At 39.0% G+C, this 22,089-nt stretch overlaps 1 protein-coding gene across 8 annotated transcripts in view; it reads left to right on the plus strand.

Annotated features, from left to right (window-relative positions):
* Window positions 1-22,089, plus strand: part of LOC124639323 (homeobox protein cut) — a 136,564-nt gene that overhangs the window by 110,425 nt on the left and 4,050 nt on the right. For 4 of the 8 annotated variants that reach the window (XM_047176619.1, XM_047176620.1, XM_047176624.1 and 1 more), the window contains 5 exons: window positions 5,805-5,941; window positions 6,500-7,012; window positions 20,580-20,773; window positions 20,882-21,021; window positions 21,123-22,027. In XM_047176619.1, the coding sequence (XP_047032575.1) occupies window positions 5,805-5,941; window positions 6,500-7,012; window positions 20,580-20,773; window positions 20,882-21,021; window positions 21,123-22,027 (1,889 nt within the window). The remainder of the gene's footprint in view (window positions 1-5,804; window positions 5,942-6,499; window positions 7,013-20,579; window positions 20,774-20,881; window positions 21,022-21,122; window positions 22,028-22,089) is intronic. The other 4 variants (XM_047176621.1, XM_047176622.1, XM_047176625.1 and 1 more) reach the window with 3 other exon arrangements.

The following is a 22,089-nucleotide window of genomic DNA, read 5'->3' on the forward strand; positions in this document are numbered from 1 at the left end:
TTTTTTATTTTCCTGTCGGATCAGTGGGAAATATAAATAGAATTATCGAGGGACGTTAATATTTTGTCGCGATAGTGAGATGAATGGGACATTGTATTGTTTAAGAAACAATAGACTGACGGAACTACTTATATTTGGCTGTCAATTCTAGCAACTTCTACAAGTATTCTAAGTATTATGAAGTTCTGCAGAATCTGTATTAGGTAACTAGCTTTTCCCCACGTTTCACCAAGCGTCTTAGTGAAACTATTTATCGCATAAAAAGAAACCTATATCCTTTCTCAGACTCTAGACTATCTTCGTACCAAATATCATTTGAATCAGTATTTCGTGCGGACAGAGAGACAGAGTTACTTCCGCATTTATAATATTACGGACCAAATCTCCCAAAAAATATTGTTTATCCGGATGTACCTTCAATGGCTGTTCCCACGAACTAATATCATAATCAAGCGATCAGTCAACATCCTTCAGCCATCTATCACCTGCTGATAACGTTAATTAGCACTTTCGGAGTTTCTCATCAGGTGTCAGACAAGGTGCAGATGCCTCTAAGTGAATACAGAGAATATTGGTTTAAGTTTATCAATATAGTTAAAGGAAACTTGATAGTATTGGTTGGTTTAGTGAGTTAATTACTCCTGATTGCAAAAGTAAGGTGTAAAGAGTAGAATATATATATCGTAGAGTGCCTAAAATAGACTGGCGGCTTGTTAAATATCCTTATATGGACGTGAGAAACAAACTGCAGTTCACAGAATAATTTCTTCAACTTCAACAAAGTTAAATAAAGACATTGCATATAGTGCATGTAGAATGTAGATAATACAATGGCCACATCACAAAGACCCACTCGGTCTAATAATACATCTCAACAACATCCCAAAACCGATGTTTTGAGTTTAATGTGCACCAATACGGTGTCATACGGGCGGCGCCTTTGATCCGCCGTCAAAGATCACATCACATGCGCCGACATCGCGACATAAAATCAAGACTGTGCAAACACGATAAAAAGTGTTATTTTTTTAACTTTATAAACGTCGATCGATTACGGTTTACGACGGGAAATCGGAAATTGGGACGGAGTTATATTTAACAGTTTAACGTCAGATATGCACGTGAGAATTGCAGGCTTGTTGATCATGTTGGCTGAACATTTTATGGCATTTTTTTAATAAGAACGTAAGGTCATGGATATATTGACGATAACGTTAATATTAGGGGCATAAAGACTACAATCGAAGCTACTTGTTCTAAAGTAGGCAAAATACACGAAAATTGAATCCAAGAAACAATAACAAGGTGTTCCCAATAACAAAGCTCGTGACAGACACATTATCAGTCCACACGACACAATATCATAGAAAAATAAACGAAATACACCATTTCAATTATTGCCGGCAGCACGCGACTCGACATTTGGTGTCTTTCCCATGATTCGCCTTCCTTCAACAAAAGATAACTTCTAATCCTATAAGATCTATAACTCCCAATATAAACATAGAAGCACCTGCACTGGTTTATTGCTTATTTATTCCGGTTCTCAAGTAAGGATTAAGTTATAGCCAGCCCCTGAAGATTAAAGCTCAATGGAGGGCGCAATGGATTGATTTCTGAACGCGGTTCCCGCCAAATCTCCGCTTAACTTGCCTCCGCCGTCATTATGTTCGATTTATCTGTTGTCTGTGGCTCTTTGAGGATTTTGTACCCACGGAGGTTTTATTAAATCTGTTGGATTTGATAATAGAATCAGGTTGGCGTTCTGAAATTAAACGTCAATTTGAAATGCTAGACGAATTGTATGTTTTACATGAGGCAAGTCATAAAAATTGAATTACAAATTCTAATCATGATCACACAAGATCGTGAGATTCTCGCAAGTATCTTTATAATTAAAATAAACTCAAATTACCCAAAACCCAAATACAACGGGCATAATGTTGACACGTCAAAGATGAAATTTAAAAAATCTCAAATAGAGATTGGGGCCGGTTATCTCGTGTTTAATTAACATCTAAGCACACAAGATTTACATAATTTCAAAGAAACATTCTCTTATATTATGTGAGGTGTGTTTGTCCCTATATATATCAATATGAGAGGCTGTCGGAGACACCTGTTCTCATTTGCTTAGGCGATGTTTGTCTTACATTTAACGCAAGTTTAGCCTAACACTGTCGCACACAAATTATCAACTAATTTACGTGGCCCGACGATTTTTGAAGCCATAAAGAATGTCCGACGGGCCTAAGATTTTTACTGTGTTGACACAACATAAGTTTGGTGTCTACATATCTGAGAGCAGGAAAGTTTGTGTCAATATAACTTAGTTTAAACATGGAACCAATGAACGTTTGTGTGATTTTCAACTATTTGGTTCGTGAAGGCGTCGGTGACCGATCGATCAGTGATTGGTCAGCGCCGGGGGGGCGGGGCGACGTTATCGGCGATCGCGATGATACTGCAGCGTGACGTCACGCCGATTGTCAGACATTGATGGAAGCACCACGTTCCTCGTTTGAATTTGAATACAATTGCGTTACGCTATCGACCATGGAGGTTCAATGTCGCCATTTTTTCCTAGTCACGTGTATTTCGGATGACTTATCTAAGTCTTGTTAAGCAAAAGATGATCTCGTAAAGTACTGGTGATGAGACCGCTAAGCCCCAATGACACAGCACAATAAAACAAGGTAAAGAACTCGACAGGAATTCGTAATTCGCTAATCAATATTGAAACATCCCTTTGCAGCAACCCCTTTGGAAATATGTCTTTGAAATATTCCCTTTAAAGGGTTGAACAGTGTGGGGGGTGATCAATCGACATTTTGTCACAGATTTTGAAATATGATAGTCATTCGCGGGATATTTGTCGATTGAAGCTGAAAATTGTCTTGAAGAGTTACTGTTTTTCGTGATGTGCATAGTCATTCGCGGTTCATAATTTTTCCAGTACCTACTAAACAGAAAACAAAGATTAAAACTTGCTTTGTTAATCATTTGTATTAATTAGTAGGTAATTCAGTAGGAGGAGTTTATTTTCCAATCAAAATCTTCTCGTACCAATAAACAAGTAACTTAGAATCAAAGTTAACCCCAAACATACGATACGATAACTTCAAAGGCTAAAACACAATGTTTTAAAAAGTTAACCCACTAATTAATTCAAAGTTAGGGTAAGAGCACATCGGTTACATTCGAATGCATCAAATATTCAGTGTGTACACGCCTTATACTGAAGGCTTTTGGCCGAAGACAAAGATGCTTTTAAGGCTTTACACAGAACAGGGAAAGGGATTGAGCAGATCACGAAATATTTTTTTAAGCATTTTTTCAGTATATTTTGTCTTTTATGCCAGTATTCGGTACACATGATAAAGCCTTGTAATAAATAATAAGCAATGAGGTTCTAAACCTTTCCTTACCAAAAAAATAAAACGTTCCAAATTCAAAGCAATGACACAAGACCATAGACAAGAAACTGATAAAACTTCCTTGCTACTCCACGCCACTAAGCTTAAATGTCGTTACTTCCTAACTGTGTCATCGCTGTTTATAATGTATCAGTATTAAAACCCCCGTAAACATTACCCGTCTTCCTTGTACAGGTAGTTTATATTTTGTGGGAGTTTCTGAACTTTTCCCATTTATTATAACGAAAATTTTGAAAAAAAAATGTCTTACGAGCAAAGAAAGTCTATGCAAAGTAGGCAAAGGCTTTCATCGGTACAGCCTTAAATCTCAAATATGACTGCATCCATAAATTGGAATGATCAGAAAAATATATTGAATCAATTACTATTGCTGCGTAAAAAACATGCTTATTAAAAAAATAACAAAAGCTCTCACCGAACTTCTCTTTAAAATCACAAAATAAAGAATCCAATAGCACTATCGAAATAGCAACTGCGCTTATTATCTATGCATGTGAAAATCCCTTAAATTCAGACTTTATTGCTGTAAGAACTATCATTACTGGAAAAGTTATGACGCCATTTTAAAAACTGAAGCTACGATTATTGCAGGTGCATCGCATTCACTGTTTGGATTTTTTGTTGCATAATCAGTTTTTTCCGCCGGTTTTTCTAATATCCTAAATGACAATACTTGCAAATTATTATCCTTATTTAGCCAATTATTCTTCTAAATTGGTTACTTTATTTACTTTTTCATCTAGATTTTGTATCTGTAAATCCCCATTTTAAATCAACGAGTAAATTATCCGCTCCTGCCTCTACCAATTTATTAATGAAAGTTGATCAAAACACAAACAAACACAAACATATAACACTGAATACCAACTAAAGCCGTATAAATAATACCTCCCACTTACGGAATGAGTTCCCAACACCTCCCAGATTGGGCACTATACCGATCAACGATTTAATTGCCGATATATTAAATTGTAATTAAGGTGCAACCCTATTGTGCCGGTAACAGCGATGTGTCCCACCACTAGTTGAGCAACTGATCGGATTGTCTGTGTAGTTGATCGATCAGTCTAGAGTCTTCCATAGTGTTCTTAGAGTTGTTGATCGATTTGTCGAGAGTTTGATCGTGTGTCGTAATTTATCTTAACAATATGTTGCTGATAGTTTTATTGGTACCTTCGTTTACCTTTGGGATATTAGAAAGAGTGGCCCGAAGAAAGTGACATAATATTCTCATTTTTTGCGATATGAGAACTGTTTTATGGCTTAGGCATGGTATACTTATACTAGCAATTTTTAATTAATAGGTAATTAGGCGTTTCTACACATGCTGAAAGGTCAGAGGTGTAGTATTAGCATTCACATAGTAATAATTTCCATAATCTTTTTGAAAGTAATTACAGCGTATGAATAAAATTATTACTAACTGTTAATTAATGTATCGTAATAATCGTTGCTAGTTTAATTCTTTATAATTTCGTAGGAAAACAATTAAACAATTGCACATTGACGTCATTCGTATTGTCATTTAAATATACCTATAAATAAAAATGTTAAAGAAATCCTTTGTTTAATTATTGTATTTTGTTTGAATAAAACAAAACTTAATGGTGTGTAAACGCTTAGATTTCATTGAACGTATATTAATTTGCACAATGTTAAATTGTAAATAGTTACCTATCATGAAAGAAAATCAAAGTCTTCTCCATCTTCGACGAGATCTTCGAATAGTTGCTATAATTAATAAATAATAACCCAAGCAGTAACCCTTGAGAAACCTGTGCTACCTTAAATATACATAAAATAATAGCAATAAATGAGCGGCGCAGGTACGAAGGGTCTTATCTCTTAATAGCCGTAAGATACCGTTCAAAGCGGCCCAATCTCAATAAATTTATTAAAGGAATATTGCCAATAGAGACCCAGCACATCCTATTAATTAAAATACTTAATTAATTCACCTGGAAATTGTTTAATCAATTCACTTTTGACCCAATTTATTGGGGTAAATCGAACTGTGACCCGACGTCTTGTGATAATTAAAAGCTTATATTACAATCGCGTAATCTATAGGATTGTGTTTTAATTACGATTACGGTGTTCGGTAATTTGGGGGACAGGAAAAGGGTAGTCATGTGAACGCTTCTTTATTTACCCATTTTTGAAGATGACTGCTCAATTTTGCGGTTCAAAGTTCGTTTATACTTCGAATTTCGTTACCAAGAAAAGACTAAATATTCTTTCTTAACTCTAGGCTTATTTTCATCATCATCATCATCATCAGCCTATCGCAGTCCACTGCTGGACATAGGCCTCTCCAAGGCTTATTTTATTTTTTGTAAATACTAATAAGATGTTCGTTTGTTTCAGTATGCTCCGAGCGCTCGACTTGGGCGGCGGAGAGCGGTCACTAGAGCGCAAGCCCGAGCTCCGGTCTCCGAGCGGCGCGCCCTCCCTGCGCGACCACTCCGCCGAGCGCGAGCGCAGCGCCGAGCGACGCGACACAGGTACGTCACGTCACCTGGTGGACTACAGCTTAGGGCTGGGTTGCCTACACTCAGCTTAGAATGCTTCTGAAAGCTTAGCATTTATCGTGAATCATGACGTCATATGCTATGTAACAAAATGGCAACAAAGTGATGACTTGTCGCGATGGATGCTACGCCTCACCGTCGAACCCAACATTGGAAGTCGATCGCGGCAATGCACGTTCGATGTTTCCTTGTGTATGTCCGTAGCTAGTTCGTGTTCGCTTCACTTTTCTGTCCGCAAAAACAACAATTCGCAAAAAAACGCGCGGAGTACGAGGAATATCCAGTTCCCACCACCTCAGCCATGCCGCTCACGGACGCGCGTAATCGTTTCAAACTTAGGCTTTAGAATTCGGAGCATGCCATGATGCCGACATGAGAGACGCCGCGCGCGCATTACACATTCGTACGCCGTTGCCGAAAGATTGCGACGCTTACGAGCGTGCGTGCTAGCCCTGTCCCCCCTACCCCTCGCCCCTCGCCCAGTCCTGCGTCCCCTCCTCGTGTTCCCGCGTAACCGTGCTCTCACCGCAGGTGTGGAGGAGTGGCCCAGCACGCCGCCGCCGCTCAACAACAACACGACGCACCACAACAACAACGGCCCCACGCCGCTGCCGCTGCCGCCGCCGAGCCCCTTCCGCTTCGAGGAGCACCGCACCTACAGGTTCGCCGAGGACATGGGCCCGCTGCCGCCCGGCGCGCTGGTCGGCCGCCTCGGCGACTCCCTCATCCCCAAGGGCGACCCCATGGAGGCGCGGCTGCAGGAGATGCTCAGATACAACATCGACAAGTACGCGAACACGAACCTGGACACGCTGCACATCAGCCGGAGGGTGCGGGAGCTGCTCTCGGTGCACAACATCGGCCAGAGACTGTTCGCGAAGTACGTGCTGGGCCTGTCGCAAGGCACCGTGTCGGAGCTGCTGTCCAAGCCGAAGCCCTGGGACAAGCTGACGGAGAAGGGGCGCGACTCCTACAGGAAGATGCACGCGTGGGCCTGTGACGAGGCCGCCATCATGCTGCTCAAGTCACTGATCCCTAAAAAAGGTACTTTTCTAGCACATTCACGTCTGATTAGTTTGTATTGCGGGATTTGCGTCGTAAGTTGCGTATGAAATTTTGAGTAAATCACGTCGTTGAGTGTCCCCGAACAGGCTTGATGCGAATACCATTGTATCATCACATTTTGTGCTCGAGTTTTCATATGCAATATGGAAGTCTCGTTGATATAAGCTGCAAAGCAAACCTGCAAAATCTAAGTCCTTCTGTCCGCGTGTTTTATTAAACAGATTCTCTGGTATTCGCACGCTTACTCTAGCTTTGAACGTACCAAAAGTGATATAATTCGTTTCGCAGATACTTATCTAGTTGTAACAAAATTATATGTATAATCATGTTTGGTACGTCGGCCGTGATCATCAATTCCTTTTACACGATTCATCTGAAGCATTTGACGCTGTTATCTTAGCTTGTCAAGTTTACCTGACAATACAAGTCATCAATCACGGCACTCGCCTACGACTACAAAAGATGTTTACATTTTCCGCGTCAATCACTTTATACGCGAATATTGATCATTCATTGCGTAATGTGGTCAATCAGAGCAAATTAGGAAAAATAGAATTTTGACATTTTATTTTAACAGTTTAGAACGCACTCGAAGCTTCTTCATATAGTTCCGCACTCTTTTGTTTTTTTAACACTATTATTTTATTTTTTGTTTTGTTCCTTTTAGACCTGTTCCTAATCCTATTCCTTTGTCCTTGAATCCTGTCGCGTGCGGACATATCAGGAACTGCTCACTTGGAGAAGGCAATGGGCAAGTAAACATCTTGATTGCCAAATTTTTATTTTTGTATTTTTTTTCAAATGACAATCTTTTTTACTTCTGCATCATTTTTAATAACTTCAAACAGGAGATTTAAGCTCGCGTACGTCTCTTCGAGAAAATTGATCTTGTATAAAAACAATTGTCCTAGCCAGATAATTTGAAAGAACTTATCTCGAAAATACGAGGCCATTTGTTACATAAATGGAAAAGCGGAGCGGACACGCACTAGGCGCTTGCGAACTGCCGCCAGATAGCGTCCACAGTTCCATAGCATAGCAACTGCAACTGTCACTCGAGCGCTTTGTATAGCTGCATGGCAAGTAACACGTTACTATCCAAACTTTAACATTACTGAATAGAACGCTTACATACCTGCGTATAAGATAACCACGCATTTATGTTTAATTTCAAACTTATATCTACTACTAATCTGATCTTAGTCATAATCAAAGAGAAGAACGCTATTGACAGTCTCTATTCCTATCAGCCTTACAACCGTAAAGTATACACTTAATACGGACAGCACAGAAATTCGGTGGAATTAAAAAGAACGTACTCATTGTAAGGCTGTGTACACATTAACGACAATGCACGACAAAGTATAAATCTGCGAATACAATGGACTCTTCTGTATTAGCCTTTGTCCCCATCGATAGGGATGAGCTCAAATAGATTGAATTTCAGATAATTCCGGAAGGGTTACGGTTTTCTTATTTCGCTGCGATGTTGTGCGGTTTTCGTTTTCTATTCTGGTTATTGCTGATTGGTGTTTTGGCCACGTTTATGGGGTTATTATGCAAGGAAGATGGATGCATTTGGACTTTTTAGCGGATTGCGTTTGTTCGCGAAAATTTGTCGAAAGGAAAACAACGAGCTATTGTTTTCCTTCAACTCTTTTATGTAGGTACTGTATTCGTATTGATATTTAATGAGACACTGAGCTTCCGACGCGAGTAACAAGTAATGATAGCTCATCCGTCACGCTACATACGTAATCGATGTAGCCAGCTATCGTGGGAAGCAATTTCTTCCGATTACAGATAGTTTTCCGATCGGACCTTTCTTACTACATTACAGTAACAAGTTCAATTCTTTGGGGAATTATTTTCAAGAGGTCAACGATCAGTACGGACCAAAATTGGAACGGGAAAGTTCTTTGATTGACAGAAAATAAGTGTGTTAGTTTAACCGATGGTAAAATATTTCAAAAGCAGTTGTCTTCGCAAACGCTGTCATTGCTCAAGTCACACAAACAGACAGACAATAACGTCAATACTGTTACATAAGTAGTAAGCAGCAACGTATCATTTCGGCCTAACGTTATGGGTGTCGGCTGTTTCCCAGTTCCCACGATATACATGCATAATGTCCGTTCGTCCGTTCGTTGCGAAACGACTGTTGTTCGACGTTCACACGCGACAGCCATGTTGCGCCAATGTAGGCTGTACTTTGAATTAAGAATAGAACCTTCCCGCCATATTGTGACGTTTGCTGTCAAACTACCATAGAGTTTTCTAGTGTAGAGGTTCGAAGTTACGATTCGTGTTTTCACCGCGCAATATTTTAAGATGCAGACCTATACAGTTTTTGCATTTATGTCTAATCAACTTACCTAAAGTACTTTCCCCATCCCCATTATGAAGAACGGCTGTTTATTTAAAACATAGGTATCTATTCTTATCTAGCTAGTTAAGTTTTCTTTACATGCATATTCAGTAGTCGACACGACATAAAAATAATTGAATAAACGTCGCACGCGCCGTAACAATAGCGGTTCAATTAAAACTAACTTCACTCACTTTCCACCCTTTGGCCCAAGTGCGCAAAAACCGTAAACTGTCGAGTAAAAACCGTAAAACCATACCCATGCTCTAATATCGATAGTTTTTGCATTTCGCCCAAGGTTTATATGAAGCAATAATATTGTGATAAATGCCAGTTTTAATAACAGAATAAAATAAAATTTATTGTTCGTTTACATACACGTACATAAGTCTAACTATAATTAACTTTTTTAAATTTCCATTTCTAACTTATAAAAAAATATTCAATAACGCAGTCTTAATCAAACATCATTATTATATTTTATACCTGATAATTACGTTAAATACTGGAACATTTTTCTTGATCAGTTAATAGTCAAAACTAACAAGAAAACTTTATATTTACTTTACATTTGTTCTGAGCAAGATTACACGGTCTAATTACAGGTAAATAAGTGATGTACCAATTTTACGGTTTAAAAACCGATACACGTTGGTGTCGTGACTAAATTCCATTTCCGAACGTGACCAATGAAAATAAATTCGTAAACTATCGTCATATATCGAGTGTACAACACAATAATATTATATTATTTTTCACGGGCACTAAACTTCGATGTAAGCTAGCTACATTCTTTATTCATACAATCCTTCATTCCAATTAAGTTTAATAATGGCGGTCGTAATTATTGCTCTTATTATTTGTACGGTTCAGTGACGAAATGCTATAACGTAGACGTCTGTTGTTTATGATCACTAAAATCGATTTAAAAGCTTATTGGTCGAGATTAGTATCGTGTTTCATATGTGCGCCAGTAAATCAAGTGCACACTCTTTTTTACGTGATTAAATCAAAGCGAGCGATTCCAGTTTACATTTAAAAATGAAATGTCTTATCAAAAACATTTAAGTTTCAACACTACTAAGATAAATGCTTTAGAATTCGTTAATTTAAATGCAAAGTTTTTCAAGTAATTTCGTCTAATCTAATCTTTGCCGTCAAATAAAAAACGTTATTCAAAAAAACCGATATCGTCGTCATAAATTAGCGCCGCTCTGAATTCAAACGTCAAAATCAATGACTAACTTTACCAAAAAGGCGTTTGAAAATAGAACACGAGTCGGACTAACGTCGTTCGGATACACGCAGAGAATTTCGAGATCCCAATATTTGGACGAAGTTGGCCTCTCAAAAGCATTTCAAGCGTAGCGTGAAAATCTATTTTCAATGGGCCACTATCGGCCGGCACAGGACACCCGCCAAAGGCTTTATGCCCGAAGTTAAGCGTCCTCGATGCTCCTATACTGTAAACTCCCCTTGTACAGCTCTTAGTTTAACGCTAGGCAAATTTTAATATTCAATTGTGTGCTTTTGCATGTTCGGGATTTGTTTCACAATAGGTGCTCCATACTTGAAGTTTTGTAACTGTTGTTATCTAAATATTTGCTCGATACTAAATTGTAATAAAATACCACGATATAAGTTTAACTTATAGTTCGTATTAATTGCAAATTAATGTTTTCTGGTTACAGCAAGCAATTAAATCCAATTATATTTAATGAGCCAATAATTATCTCGACAATATTCTTGTCCTTAAAGCCATGTATTTACAAGTTAGGTCGGCACACATCTACCAATAACCATTAAAGTTGAGATGTAAACTTTCCTTTCACATAAACGCATCGCTAATAAGTTATCGATGCGGCGGTCACGTAAGGCAGCCCGCACGGGGGACTGTCAAAGGCGTTTAAAACTGAACGGAGTTGGGAACTCTGCAAGTGTATTAGCCGGGCGGTAATGCGCGCGGACAGGGCATCGAGCGCGCACGGACACGACTCGCCGTCTTCACTCGCTAACTTTAAACCGAACGCGCCTCACAATTTGAATGTGTTCTATTTTAAAATTCAATTCACTTATGTTTTATTAGTTTTAAAGTTTGAATTAAAGACTTTTTGGAATGGAATTTTGCAATAATGCGTGTGAAAGACGAGGCTCAAAGTAATTGAAAATTTAATGCTCCATATTGTTGTTTGTAATCATGCCAACTTTCATTTGGGAATTCTTTATGATAAAAATTTCGATACGATAGCAATTCTTAAGAATCTTACAAATACCTTTCAAAACACATTCGTCAAAATGACACAATTATAATGTCTCCACCTACGAAATATAGTTCTATCAGTAAAATTGATGTGACTGAAATGAAACTGAAAGGCTATTAAATATAAAATAAAGTTTTTTTTTTACAAAAACACAGCATTTGTTGAACATAGTAGCAGAAATACATTATAAGCGTACTAAATCGATTCCTCAACGATACAAATACCCAAAAGAGGTCGTATTACTAAAAGTAGCTAACAAACGAACCCATAACACATAAATCATAAACTTTGAAACATGAACATTCGTGTTGATAATCACATAATAATTACCCGACCCGATAACACCCGCCGGGATCGAAGGGATCGAAAGGGATTAGCTCGTAATGACAATAAAATTGGCGACATATTTGTTCATTAATCCTAACTTGTAATTTCGACTCACAAAGTTTCGATAACTCGGCTCATTGGCGTGTATCCGAACAAAGAACGGCTCGAGATACATCGAGTAGCGCCATCTTGCGGTGAAGCGCGGAATTAAAAAAAATGTTTACAAACTTACTAGAAAACGACAAGGCTACGCACAAATTGACATAAACTGGACGCATCTTACAAACACTTATGAAATTACGATGACTGAGACAAACGTTTAATTTACGACGCAATTATCGCTAAAGTATTATTACAAAGGACATTTCGAGCAAAAAGTTTCGCGACGGGCACTTAGAAAGCACCTTTGAAAAACTAAATGCTCGTTTAAGAACGTTTAAGCAGAAATAACTTGAAAAAAAAGTGTGGTATGCACGCAACAATGTGTACGTAACGCCATCTGTCGCCGAGTAGCGTAGGCTAGTGTAGAGGTCAAGAAATTATTTCGCGAAGAATGCTCGTCGTCCCGCGGCCGCTTTGATGGCTTCCGACGAAGCAATCAGACCTCTTTACGGGCATATTTATGATTATAATACCGTGTCTCATTATATACTTTATGATTTTATACCTAAACGACTGTCCAAGATAATAATACCTAAGTAATTGTTACGGCTGAACGCGTAAATGACTTTACGGGCGAGACAACTGCCTTTTGTCTTTGTCTAGTTAATAGGAACTCAAGTCTATAAAATTTAAGAAACTTCATACTAATAGGTAGTTCATTTATCAACATTTAACACAACCACAATGTTTACGTTATTCATTATTTAATTACGTCTTCATAATTATTGTGATTATAAGAAAACTAATTACCAAATAAACATTCTTGAAATCTAAATAAGAGAATGATCTAGTAATAATTCCATTTTATTCGTAATTTTAATTGCTTGGTAGATTTTTCTCCGTTTTTTTATTTGACAGATTGACTATGAAACACAAAAATATTCAGCCTGAAATGTCAAATGTCTATGAAACTGCAACGCGTTGACATTACATTCAAACAGCACATAATTTATTCAGATAATGTGGACTCGCTTCATAGTCCTTAACACAATTAGCTTTTAATAGCCAAACTAAAATAAGATGTTGCTAAATTATTGCAATCAAGAGCGCTTGTTATTAAGCGTTCCGTTGCAATAATTTTGTTGTGAACAGACAAATATATTTTAATGTATATCAGTTGACACGCGGATTCGCCTCAGACTAATATCGGGGTTAACTATTTTCATCTATGATGATGTTACTAAGACGTTTTACGAGCTTGCTTATTATATTGCTCGTCGTTTTGTCGTCAAACTATTAATTGATTACGCTCATTGATAATTGTGGCTTTAATGGCTAATGTTGGCGATAAATAATCGAACGAATCGTTTAGACCACATGCGTAGATTGTTTGAAGTAATGATCATTTATTATCTTTATCTAAGCTACTTGATACTTAGAAACGAACTAAGCATGTATCATACAAAACATTGAAAACTGAAAAATATGCTAATCGAACGCGTTCCAAATCTGTACAGATTATCCAAAAAAGGTCTTAATTCGCCAACAATACGTAGAAAAAGAGTAAAAGCAGGCCATTCTCTCGTCAAGCAAGCGACCGCGCGGGTAATTATTTTAATAAAGCCGCGGTCGCAGCGTCGCTCGTAAACACGTCGCGCGCCCGTCGCTGCGTCGCTGCGTCGCTGCGTCAACGCCCACCGCTCACTCTCAAACGTTTCGATTTTCGCGCAAATGTGATCGAGAATGCACCCAAATTGTCACCGCAACGCAAAATAATGATGTGGGCAGCGCGATTGATGACCGAACCGCGAGTGAACGCGATCTTCGCTGAATGTTTGATTGATTTGCACAATGTTGCCCGCTATTAATTGAGCTGCGGTCTTAATTGGTATCTATGTTTAGAATAACTTCGCACTTGCTGTTGGGGATAACGCAGTGGCGCCTCTTCAAACTCTTCCGCGTGTCTTGTGGAGACTTAACTAAACGCAATAAATGGCCGCTCAACACTAGCTCTATAAAAACAATCTAGTCCGAACTTCAACGGAAACTATACGAGCATTTCAGCGAAAGATCAAAATTGTCGCGCGCCAAATCGCGGGCGCCATTTTGCGGACCGTTTTCACAACAGTTTAATAGGAAATTAAGTGCATCCTGACGTATTATTCGTCGTAATTAATTACACACGTTTCCTTAGCAAACCCCGAGTTATATATCAGGGATCTGTCTCACAAGATGGGTTGTTTAAGCTGTCAGTTCGGACGCGATTTGTGACCGACCATTTTACATCTTTGCTCCCCGTCTTGCATAATTAGTAAGGATTAATGTGTAGCTATGAATGACTCGTCATTGTGCCGCGAAATAGTTTTAATCCAACACACTCGCAAATTAAATCAAGCTCTAGATTTATCTATATAAGTCGCAAAATTTATGACTGCGAATTGCAGCCTATGGAAAATATGTAATTCCAGGTATTAAAAATTGCGACCGCATTTTCGACATGTCGTGTGTGACAGATGCGCCGCGTCATGTAACGCGCTCCACTAGCGAAAAATGTTTGTAATCATTGCCAAGATCACATTTTGACCTCTTGTCTCTCACCTATTTTTAATGCACCACATTTCCGCACTTACGATGCCAAAAGAACGTTTACACAGCAAAAACTGTTATGTTCTTTGAGGTAAACTTATTCCTGGAAATTTAACGACTAAGGTCGTTCATGTCAAATGTTGATACATCTCAATTCAAACTGAGTAAACGTGCTTTATTTTTTCAACGCGATATCAATGAAGCGATCAATTCGGTCTAATTCTTTGATCTCGGGAATGTTTGACAGTCATTTTGACGTGAATGCTCTGTTTTATTTATCATCAATGTTACTTTTAGCCAGTTCAGCGTGACCGTAGAAAGTATTGTAACTCACTTCATTCGTAGTATAGGCTCCACTAATCTTCAACAGTTCTGGGATAGACTTGCCATCGATCTTTTTTTTTTTCAATTTTCACGCAACAAAAGCCCTCTCGGATAGGCGCGCGTTCGCGTGCCGCGCCGCAATCAATCGCCGCCACAATCAATAAAGCAACTGTGCGAAATCAATGCATTAATACCTGCCATTTATGCGGTACACGTGAAAAATCGCTATATTGTCACGGCACGATGTTAGATATACATTATCTGTGGAAAAAAACTGTTTGACATATCAAAAATGGCGGCGAAGGTTCATTCAAATTCGATGCGATTGTCTTGTCGTAAATCTTGCGTTAGAGCGTTTAAATCGAAATTACTAGCAGGCACTACCAGTATTTTTCGGAAACCATTGTAATAAAGAGAGTTTGTTAGTAAGTAGCAACAGTAAACAAAGACAATGTCACAGGCCTTAAAATCAATTAAAACCGGCACATGAAGCGTCAGACGATCAGCACTAACCGCGTTACCGCCTGTAGTTAACGGGAATTCGGTTATTTCGTTAAAAAACTTCGCTGCGCTATCGTTAAAAGTTCCACAGATAAGCTCCGGGGAGACGACACGGTACAGACTCAACAGTCTGCACTTTTTGTGCTGTCGTCTCACTATTTATTTACTGGCAATACTGTGCGATAGGTACATAGCTTCGCTACACTAGGTTGGACTGAAAACTATTTGGATAAAACCTTTTCAGGACAAAAACTTATATACAAAGTTCTCGATTAGTGTGTTAACTTTTCATGATTCATAATAAACGGTTATCCATGACCCATGAACTGACAAAATTCCAAGTGAAACTTGATGAATTCCTACATTTGACAGAAACACCGATATCTTGCTCCACTCAGTCAGTTTAATCTACATGGACTGGACGCCTCCCTCAGCGCTGACAAAATTGATTATTGAATCTAGTTATAAACTAGCTAGCACAGAGATTTTAACTCACGAGGGAACTCCATACTTTTTATTTTATTCTGTAGATATTTTGTACGCAAATATTTCGTTAATGAAACTAATAATATCTGTCAAGTCTACAGCGAGTGTGATAGAAATACGTGAATAGGTATGTAGCAAATAAATAAACTACGGAATGCATATTATGACAAGCACATCGTTGCAAATTTTAATCTTTTCGTAGACAAAGACATTTTGCCAGTTCCACAGATAAGCCATAAAGACACGAGGTCAAAATGATGTTCAATTATAAGCGTGTTGACAAATGCAGGGATCATTGTAACTAACGATCTATAAAAATGATTTAAAAAGGTACCAACTCAAATAATATCACATCGTAGTTGAGCTTGATAATTCTTCTACTTTATTACTCCGCCGTAAATCTCTAAAAATATTCCACTATTATAAAGAGACACATTTTAATATTTGTTTTACTGCTCTACAATAAAAAGGTTCCCTCGATATAAGTTCTGAAGAAATCGTGTCATTTTGACGCTCCTGACGCCATCACAGTTTAGCCAATCAAATGCACGCAATTTGAAATTCGGTAATTTTCGGCTCAATCAACGAACGTGATTGTCCATTATGTGTAACTGCGTGATCACCGAAATATAAGCGGAGTCGCATGTTTATGTAACACTCCGAGTACTCGGTACATAGTCGAGCCACTTAAATATCTACTGTTAGATTTCTCCGGTGTACGGAGCGCAAACAAATCATTCCTAGAATTGTCTTAGTCGTCCTTATCTTAATTTCATGAGGTCGCTTCCTCCGGCACGTAGTGTGTATGTGGGTCTCGTCACATGCACAGGACCATTCTGTTCTCTCTCGTGTGGAATCAATTGTGGTCGGTGCCCCCGTCGCGGCAGATTGCCATCTAGCACGCGATCCCGATCAGCCGACCCTACGCACGCGACGTCGAACAAAAGAAACTTACCAATCGAAAATTACATGATTCCAGAATTTACCTCTTCATTTTCGACGTTATCGTGTCGAACGTAACCAAAGATTTATGGTGTGTCGTTATCGAACAACATTTGGAGGTTTTGGGGAGCTCCTCATTGAAATATTTCCGACGCATGCAATAGTGTTTGTACCATTTTATTGTTGCACCACTTAGCACCTAATTTTAACTCAGATGCCCGTTTATGCAACTATTTCTTTTGCATATAATTAACAATTCAAATGCGGTATTTTTTCCGTGCTCTGCAACACTTTCGAGCGGCCCTGACGTCCGCTGCCGACGACGACTCGAATGCAAATCAGCATCGATCGCCTGTGTGACGTATAGAGCGCGCACTTCTCACCCCTTTCTTGCGACTACCCGCCAACTTGATTTACAATCCCGGATACGAGTTCCCCGTTCGAATTCAACCTATACGGTTAAATTACGAACGTTACTTTTTTCACTATGTCACAGTGACACTATAATTTAGGGCACCGCCCCTTTACTTTCCAAAGCCTTTGAATATTCATACGACTATAGCAATCAATAACGGCCACAAAGAAAATAGTTTTCGCGTGCACGCACGCGATATAATGTCGCATAAACAAATAATTTCTTCGTTTTTATTGTTATCCTTGAATTATGTTATTGCCACTCGAATTTACACGGCCCCTTTCCCGCCATCGGTCAGAAACGATCAAACGACGTCCGATAAATTTTAAACTTCCGTGACTGGACGACGTTAATTGAGCAGCGCGTTTTTTAAAAATATCCATCAAAAATGCACATCTTAATGGCCAACAATAAAAACTGATATCGTTACATACTTTATAGTCTACCAGATAAGAAATACGAATGAAACTAGATCAATAAAAATGTAATATTTCGAGTAGCCGGCCATGTTGACGAGTTTGACGTGTTCACAAAATGGCGCGGGCGTGTTGCGTCACACATCTGTGGAAATAACCTCAGTTTTTTGACAATATTTCGAAGCACGTCGCGGTAATTGCCCGCGTGCCGTTTACAGAATAACAAAATGTCTGCAACAAGATCAAAGGCATTAATAGACGTGTGTTGAAATTTATCGACGGCCTGTATGTCGAACGATGAATACATACATACAAATCGCGTCGAGCCGTTTGTCTGTGATTTCAAAATTATATACTATATCTGCGAGACGCTTTATTTATAGAGTACTTTTATAGTTTTGTATTTACGTCCGTTCGTTTACACTGAACATTAAATTACTCGGTTCATAAGAGATAACTGCGTGCTTCACATTTTGATTCGCTACGATATATCAAGCGGTTTTGAAGTTATAAAAGAAAAACCGCGAAGCCCGCCGCGAGGCGAGTCGCGACTTTCAAATAAACTAAATAATCAGATAGTCGACGACGGCGGACGAGACACGGCTGACATTCTAATTATGTTTTGATCGGTGCTTATTGACATAACGGGTGTTTTTTTGATACTAAAACTGTTTTTTTAATGTGGAGGCCTATTCCAGCCGTGTCGTTATAAACAGAAATTATCTCATTCGCTTTTAAACGCGGTTCCCGCGATCCGCAGCTGACTAACTACATTTATATCGCTGTTTGAAAAGCTGTCGCTGCTCATTTGTTCAAAATAAGGATGTGACAGATCATGCGTTTCCATTTAAAATTGGAACGTCATCGTGATTCAATTTTCTTCACCACACTACAGATTAAACAGAGATCTTGTCTTAACAGTCCATAAAACTTAAGTGACAATTTACGCAAACGTTAGAAATGTGATTAATTGACAAGCGAATCACGTAAATAGAATTATCGTCTAACATAATGGTCAACAAGATGATAATCTGCGATATTGTTTAAAACATTTGTATCACGTTCGCTCAGTCATAAGTCGTTAACTTTATAAACGACTAGTTTCACAAAAAATATTGTCTATAGAAGGACATAACAGCGTATATTGCATGATTTGGAACGTGAGAATCACCGGAAAGTGACAACATTGCCTATGAAATTTCCGAAAGTGAAAACAATACAATATAAAGTTTATAAAATCAGCATAAATCTAGTGAAAGTTAAAAAAGGCGTTTGCTTACTTTCAAAGCATTGAAACATTGCTGTAATATATTTAGTTTTGACATGTAGTGATTAGAAACTTTACACTAGCAACTCTTCCTACTGTAGGTAGCTTCATGGTATGTAACTGTGAGGCCGATTTTCAGAATTTTGCTTTATGAACGTGCGTAAAAATGTTTTATATGCTAAGGAAAACAAAACTGGAAAGTATTTCGACAAACGTATAAACAATGTCAGAGTGCGTTATCTTAATTCATTTTAAACTCTCAATAAATAAAATACTCTTTACGTTCCAATAAAACCTCGCGGTGACTTTTCGAAGAAAAACAATTGCAACGCACACCATTATGCTTTTTATTGTCAAATAATTAGAGAGCAACTCGGCGCAACAACAGACAAATCTAAAATAAACCATGTGGAAATACTTGTGAGGAAATTAGCGTACATATTGTCGGTTTTAAAATAAAATTTAAGGACGCAATTAAGTCTTTGTGATCCTTGAAAATTAATACGTCAACTCACAAGCGATCCGTTTTCGGAGTCGTTAAAATACCGCAAAGCAAATAACATTATCGTTTTTCTTTAAACACTTGACGGATGTGGCCGATTTTTAACGTACTTCGGCACATAATATGTACCTCCGCTCGTATAATAACACTATAGTTATCTAAAGAGATGGCGTCCAATTATTATCATGTTCATAAGATAAAATAAATGAGGGCGCCGCGCTAACACCGCTCGGATTTAACACCAAAAATTCTTTGAACTCGAAATATACTGTAACAAATATTACCCGCAAGAGATCCGAGTATCCGAACATTATGCGCGCACTTTAATTCTATAATCATCTCGGAGAACGTCTAAAACTAATTACGTGACTTAATTAAACTAATTCTGTGCGTACATCACCATCTAAATAGTGTCGTTTCATTGTGAGAGCCGAGACAATATGTTGACAGGATGAATGACCACAGCATGGCGGCCGGGTTTCACGCGTAACTTCACTTGTTTATGAGTGCGCGGGCGCAGTTTTAGGATTACTGGGCTTAGGCGATGAGTGCACGCTCTCATTCAACGATTATCTCTAAAGCGCTATGCATCGCTGTACACTTTAAATGAAGCGCCTAATTTCAATTGTACCAAATATAACTCGCGTATTTATTACTTGGCAACAGTTAAAGCTACTAACACGGATGTAGGCCCAGTACGCGTGTGTGGGTAACAATTTAGCGGCAATTAAAATTGTTCGTGTGCGGATTCGAATGCAAAACGATTGCAATATATTAAATAGAAATATAGCTGTTTACATTGTATAATTAACAACATCACAACTTTTGTACCTTAAGCGTGTGTGGCAGTTCCTTCTGTCTCAAACTGTCGGTTCATAAACAAGCTATCATAATGAAAAGCGAATAAAACTAATTTTATAATTCGCAAAGTCGTAAAAGTATTCGTGGAAATCTTGCGAGCGAGCAATCATTATTTTAACGCAAACTAATTTTAGGTTAGATAGGTAGTTACGATTGTCTTGAGGATAACAATTTTTTTCTTGTTGTAGTCGGGACAAAGGATGGCACTGGCGCCGTGTTCGGCCGGCCGGAAGGCGAGGGTGACGACAGGCTCACGCACGCGATTCTCAGCGAGGCGCATCTCATGAAGACGCCCAGCGGACCTCAACACAACGATGACTCCAGAAGCAATGAGGACTCCAGCTCACCCAGGACTCAGTGTCCCTCACCTTTCTCGAATAAGGTACGCTTAAGTTACAATTTCCTATTTGACAACTCAAATTTTGTTCAAAGAACATCAAAGCTCGCTTATACATAGGCAAACACTAATTTAATTTTGTTATATTTCCAGGACTCGAGTCAAAATAGAAGACTTAAGAAGTATGAGAATGATGACATTCCTCAAGAGAAAGTGGCGCGCATTTATCAGGAGGAGCTCGCCAAAATCATGACCAGAAGAGTAGAGGACATTCGCCGCGAAGGTTTCCCTGGGTAAGCTTTCATTACATTCCCTTAAAACAAGTCTCTAAAATTAAAGTTACTTTTATTCACAAATAATAAACGAGAACAGCAAATCTAAAACTAACGTATAGCATGTTTCCTCCCTTTTTCAGCGGCGGCATGCCACCACACATGGAGAGGCCTCCAGAAGACATTCGCATGGCACTAGAAGCGTACCACAGAGAACTTGCCAAGATCCAGCCGGCGGGCAACATTCCCAACCTGCACAACTTGCCAGCGATGCCGCCCTTTCCGAACCTCCTCGCGTTGCAGCAGCAGGCGATGCAACAAGCTCAGAACCAACAGATGAACGGCTCAGGAGCGGTCCAAGATCTCTCTTTGCCTAAAGACAAAAACGCCAAAATGAATGGAATGACTGATAGTGATAAGGATAGGTCAATGGATGCCGAAGAGGCTATTAGGCATGCGGGGAGCGCGTTCTCATTAGTGAGGCCAAAGCTAGAGCCGGGACAGCAATCGACAGGATCGTCCGCGTCCAGTCCACTGGGCAACGCGATACTACCGCCCGCAATCACTCCAAATGATGACTTCAGTAGTTCAGCGGCAGCAAGCCCACTACAGCGGATGGCGTCGATTACAAACAGTCTCATCTCCCAGCCATCCAACCCTCCTCATCATCCTCCCGTACAGAGGTCGATGAAAGCAGTTCTTCCACCAATCACACAACAGCAATTTGATCTCTTTAACAATTTGAACACAGAAGATATAGTAAGGAGAGTGAAGGAGGCTCTAAGCCAGTATTCTATTAGCCAAAGACTGTTTGGAGAGTCTGTCCTGGGTCTATCACAAGGATCAGTCAGCGACCTGCTAGCGAGGCCGAAGCCCTGGCACATGCTGACGCAGAAGGGACGAGAGCCTTTCATCCGCATGAAGATGTTCTTGGAGGATGACAATGCTGTCCACAAATTGGTAGCATCACAATACAAAATCGCGCCGGAAAAGCTAATGAGGACTGGAAACTACAGCGGAGCACCTCGTAAGTATTATCTCTATACGAACAAATGTTTATCAAACAGTTTTTAGCGAGAATAGTAGATT

Source organism: Helicoverpa zea, chromosome 19 (assembly GCF_022581195.2).
Source record: "Helicoverpa zea isolate HzStark_Cry1AcR chromosome 19, ilHelZeax1.1, whole genome shotgun sequence".
In the NCBI taxonomy this organism is placed as follows: Eukaryota; Metazoa; Arthropoda; class Insecta; order Lepidoptera; family Noctuidae; genus Helicoverpa; species Helicoverpa zea.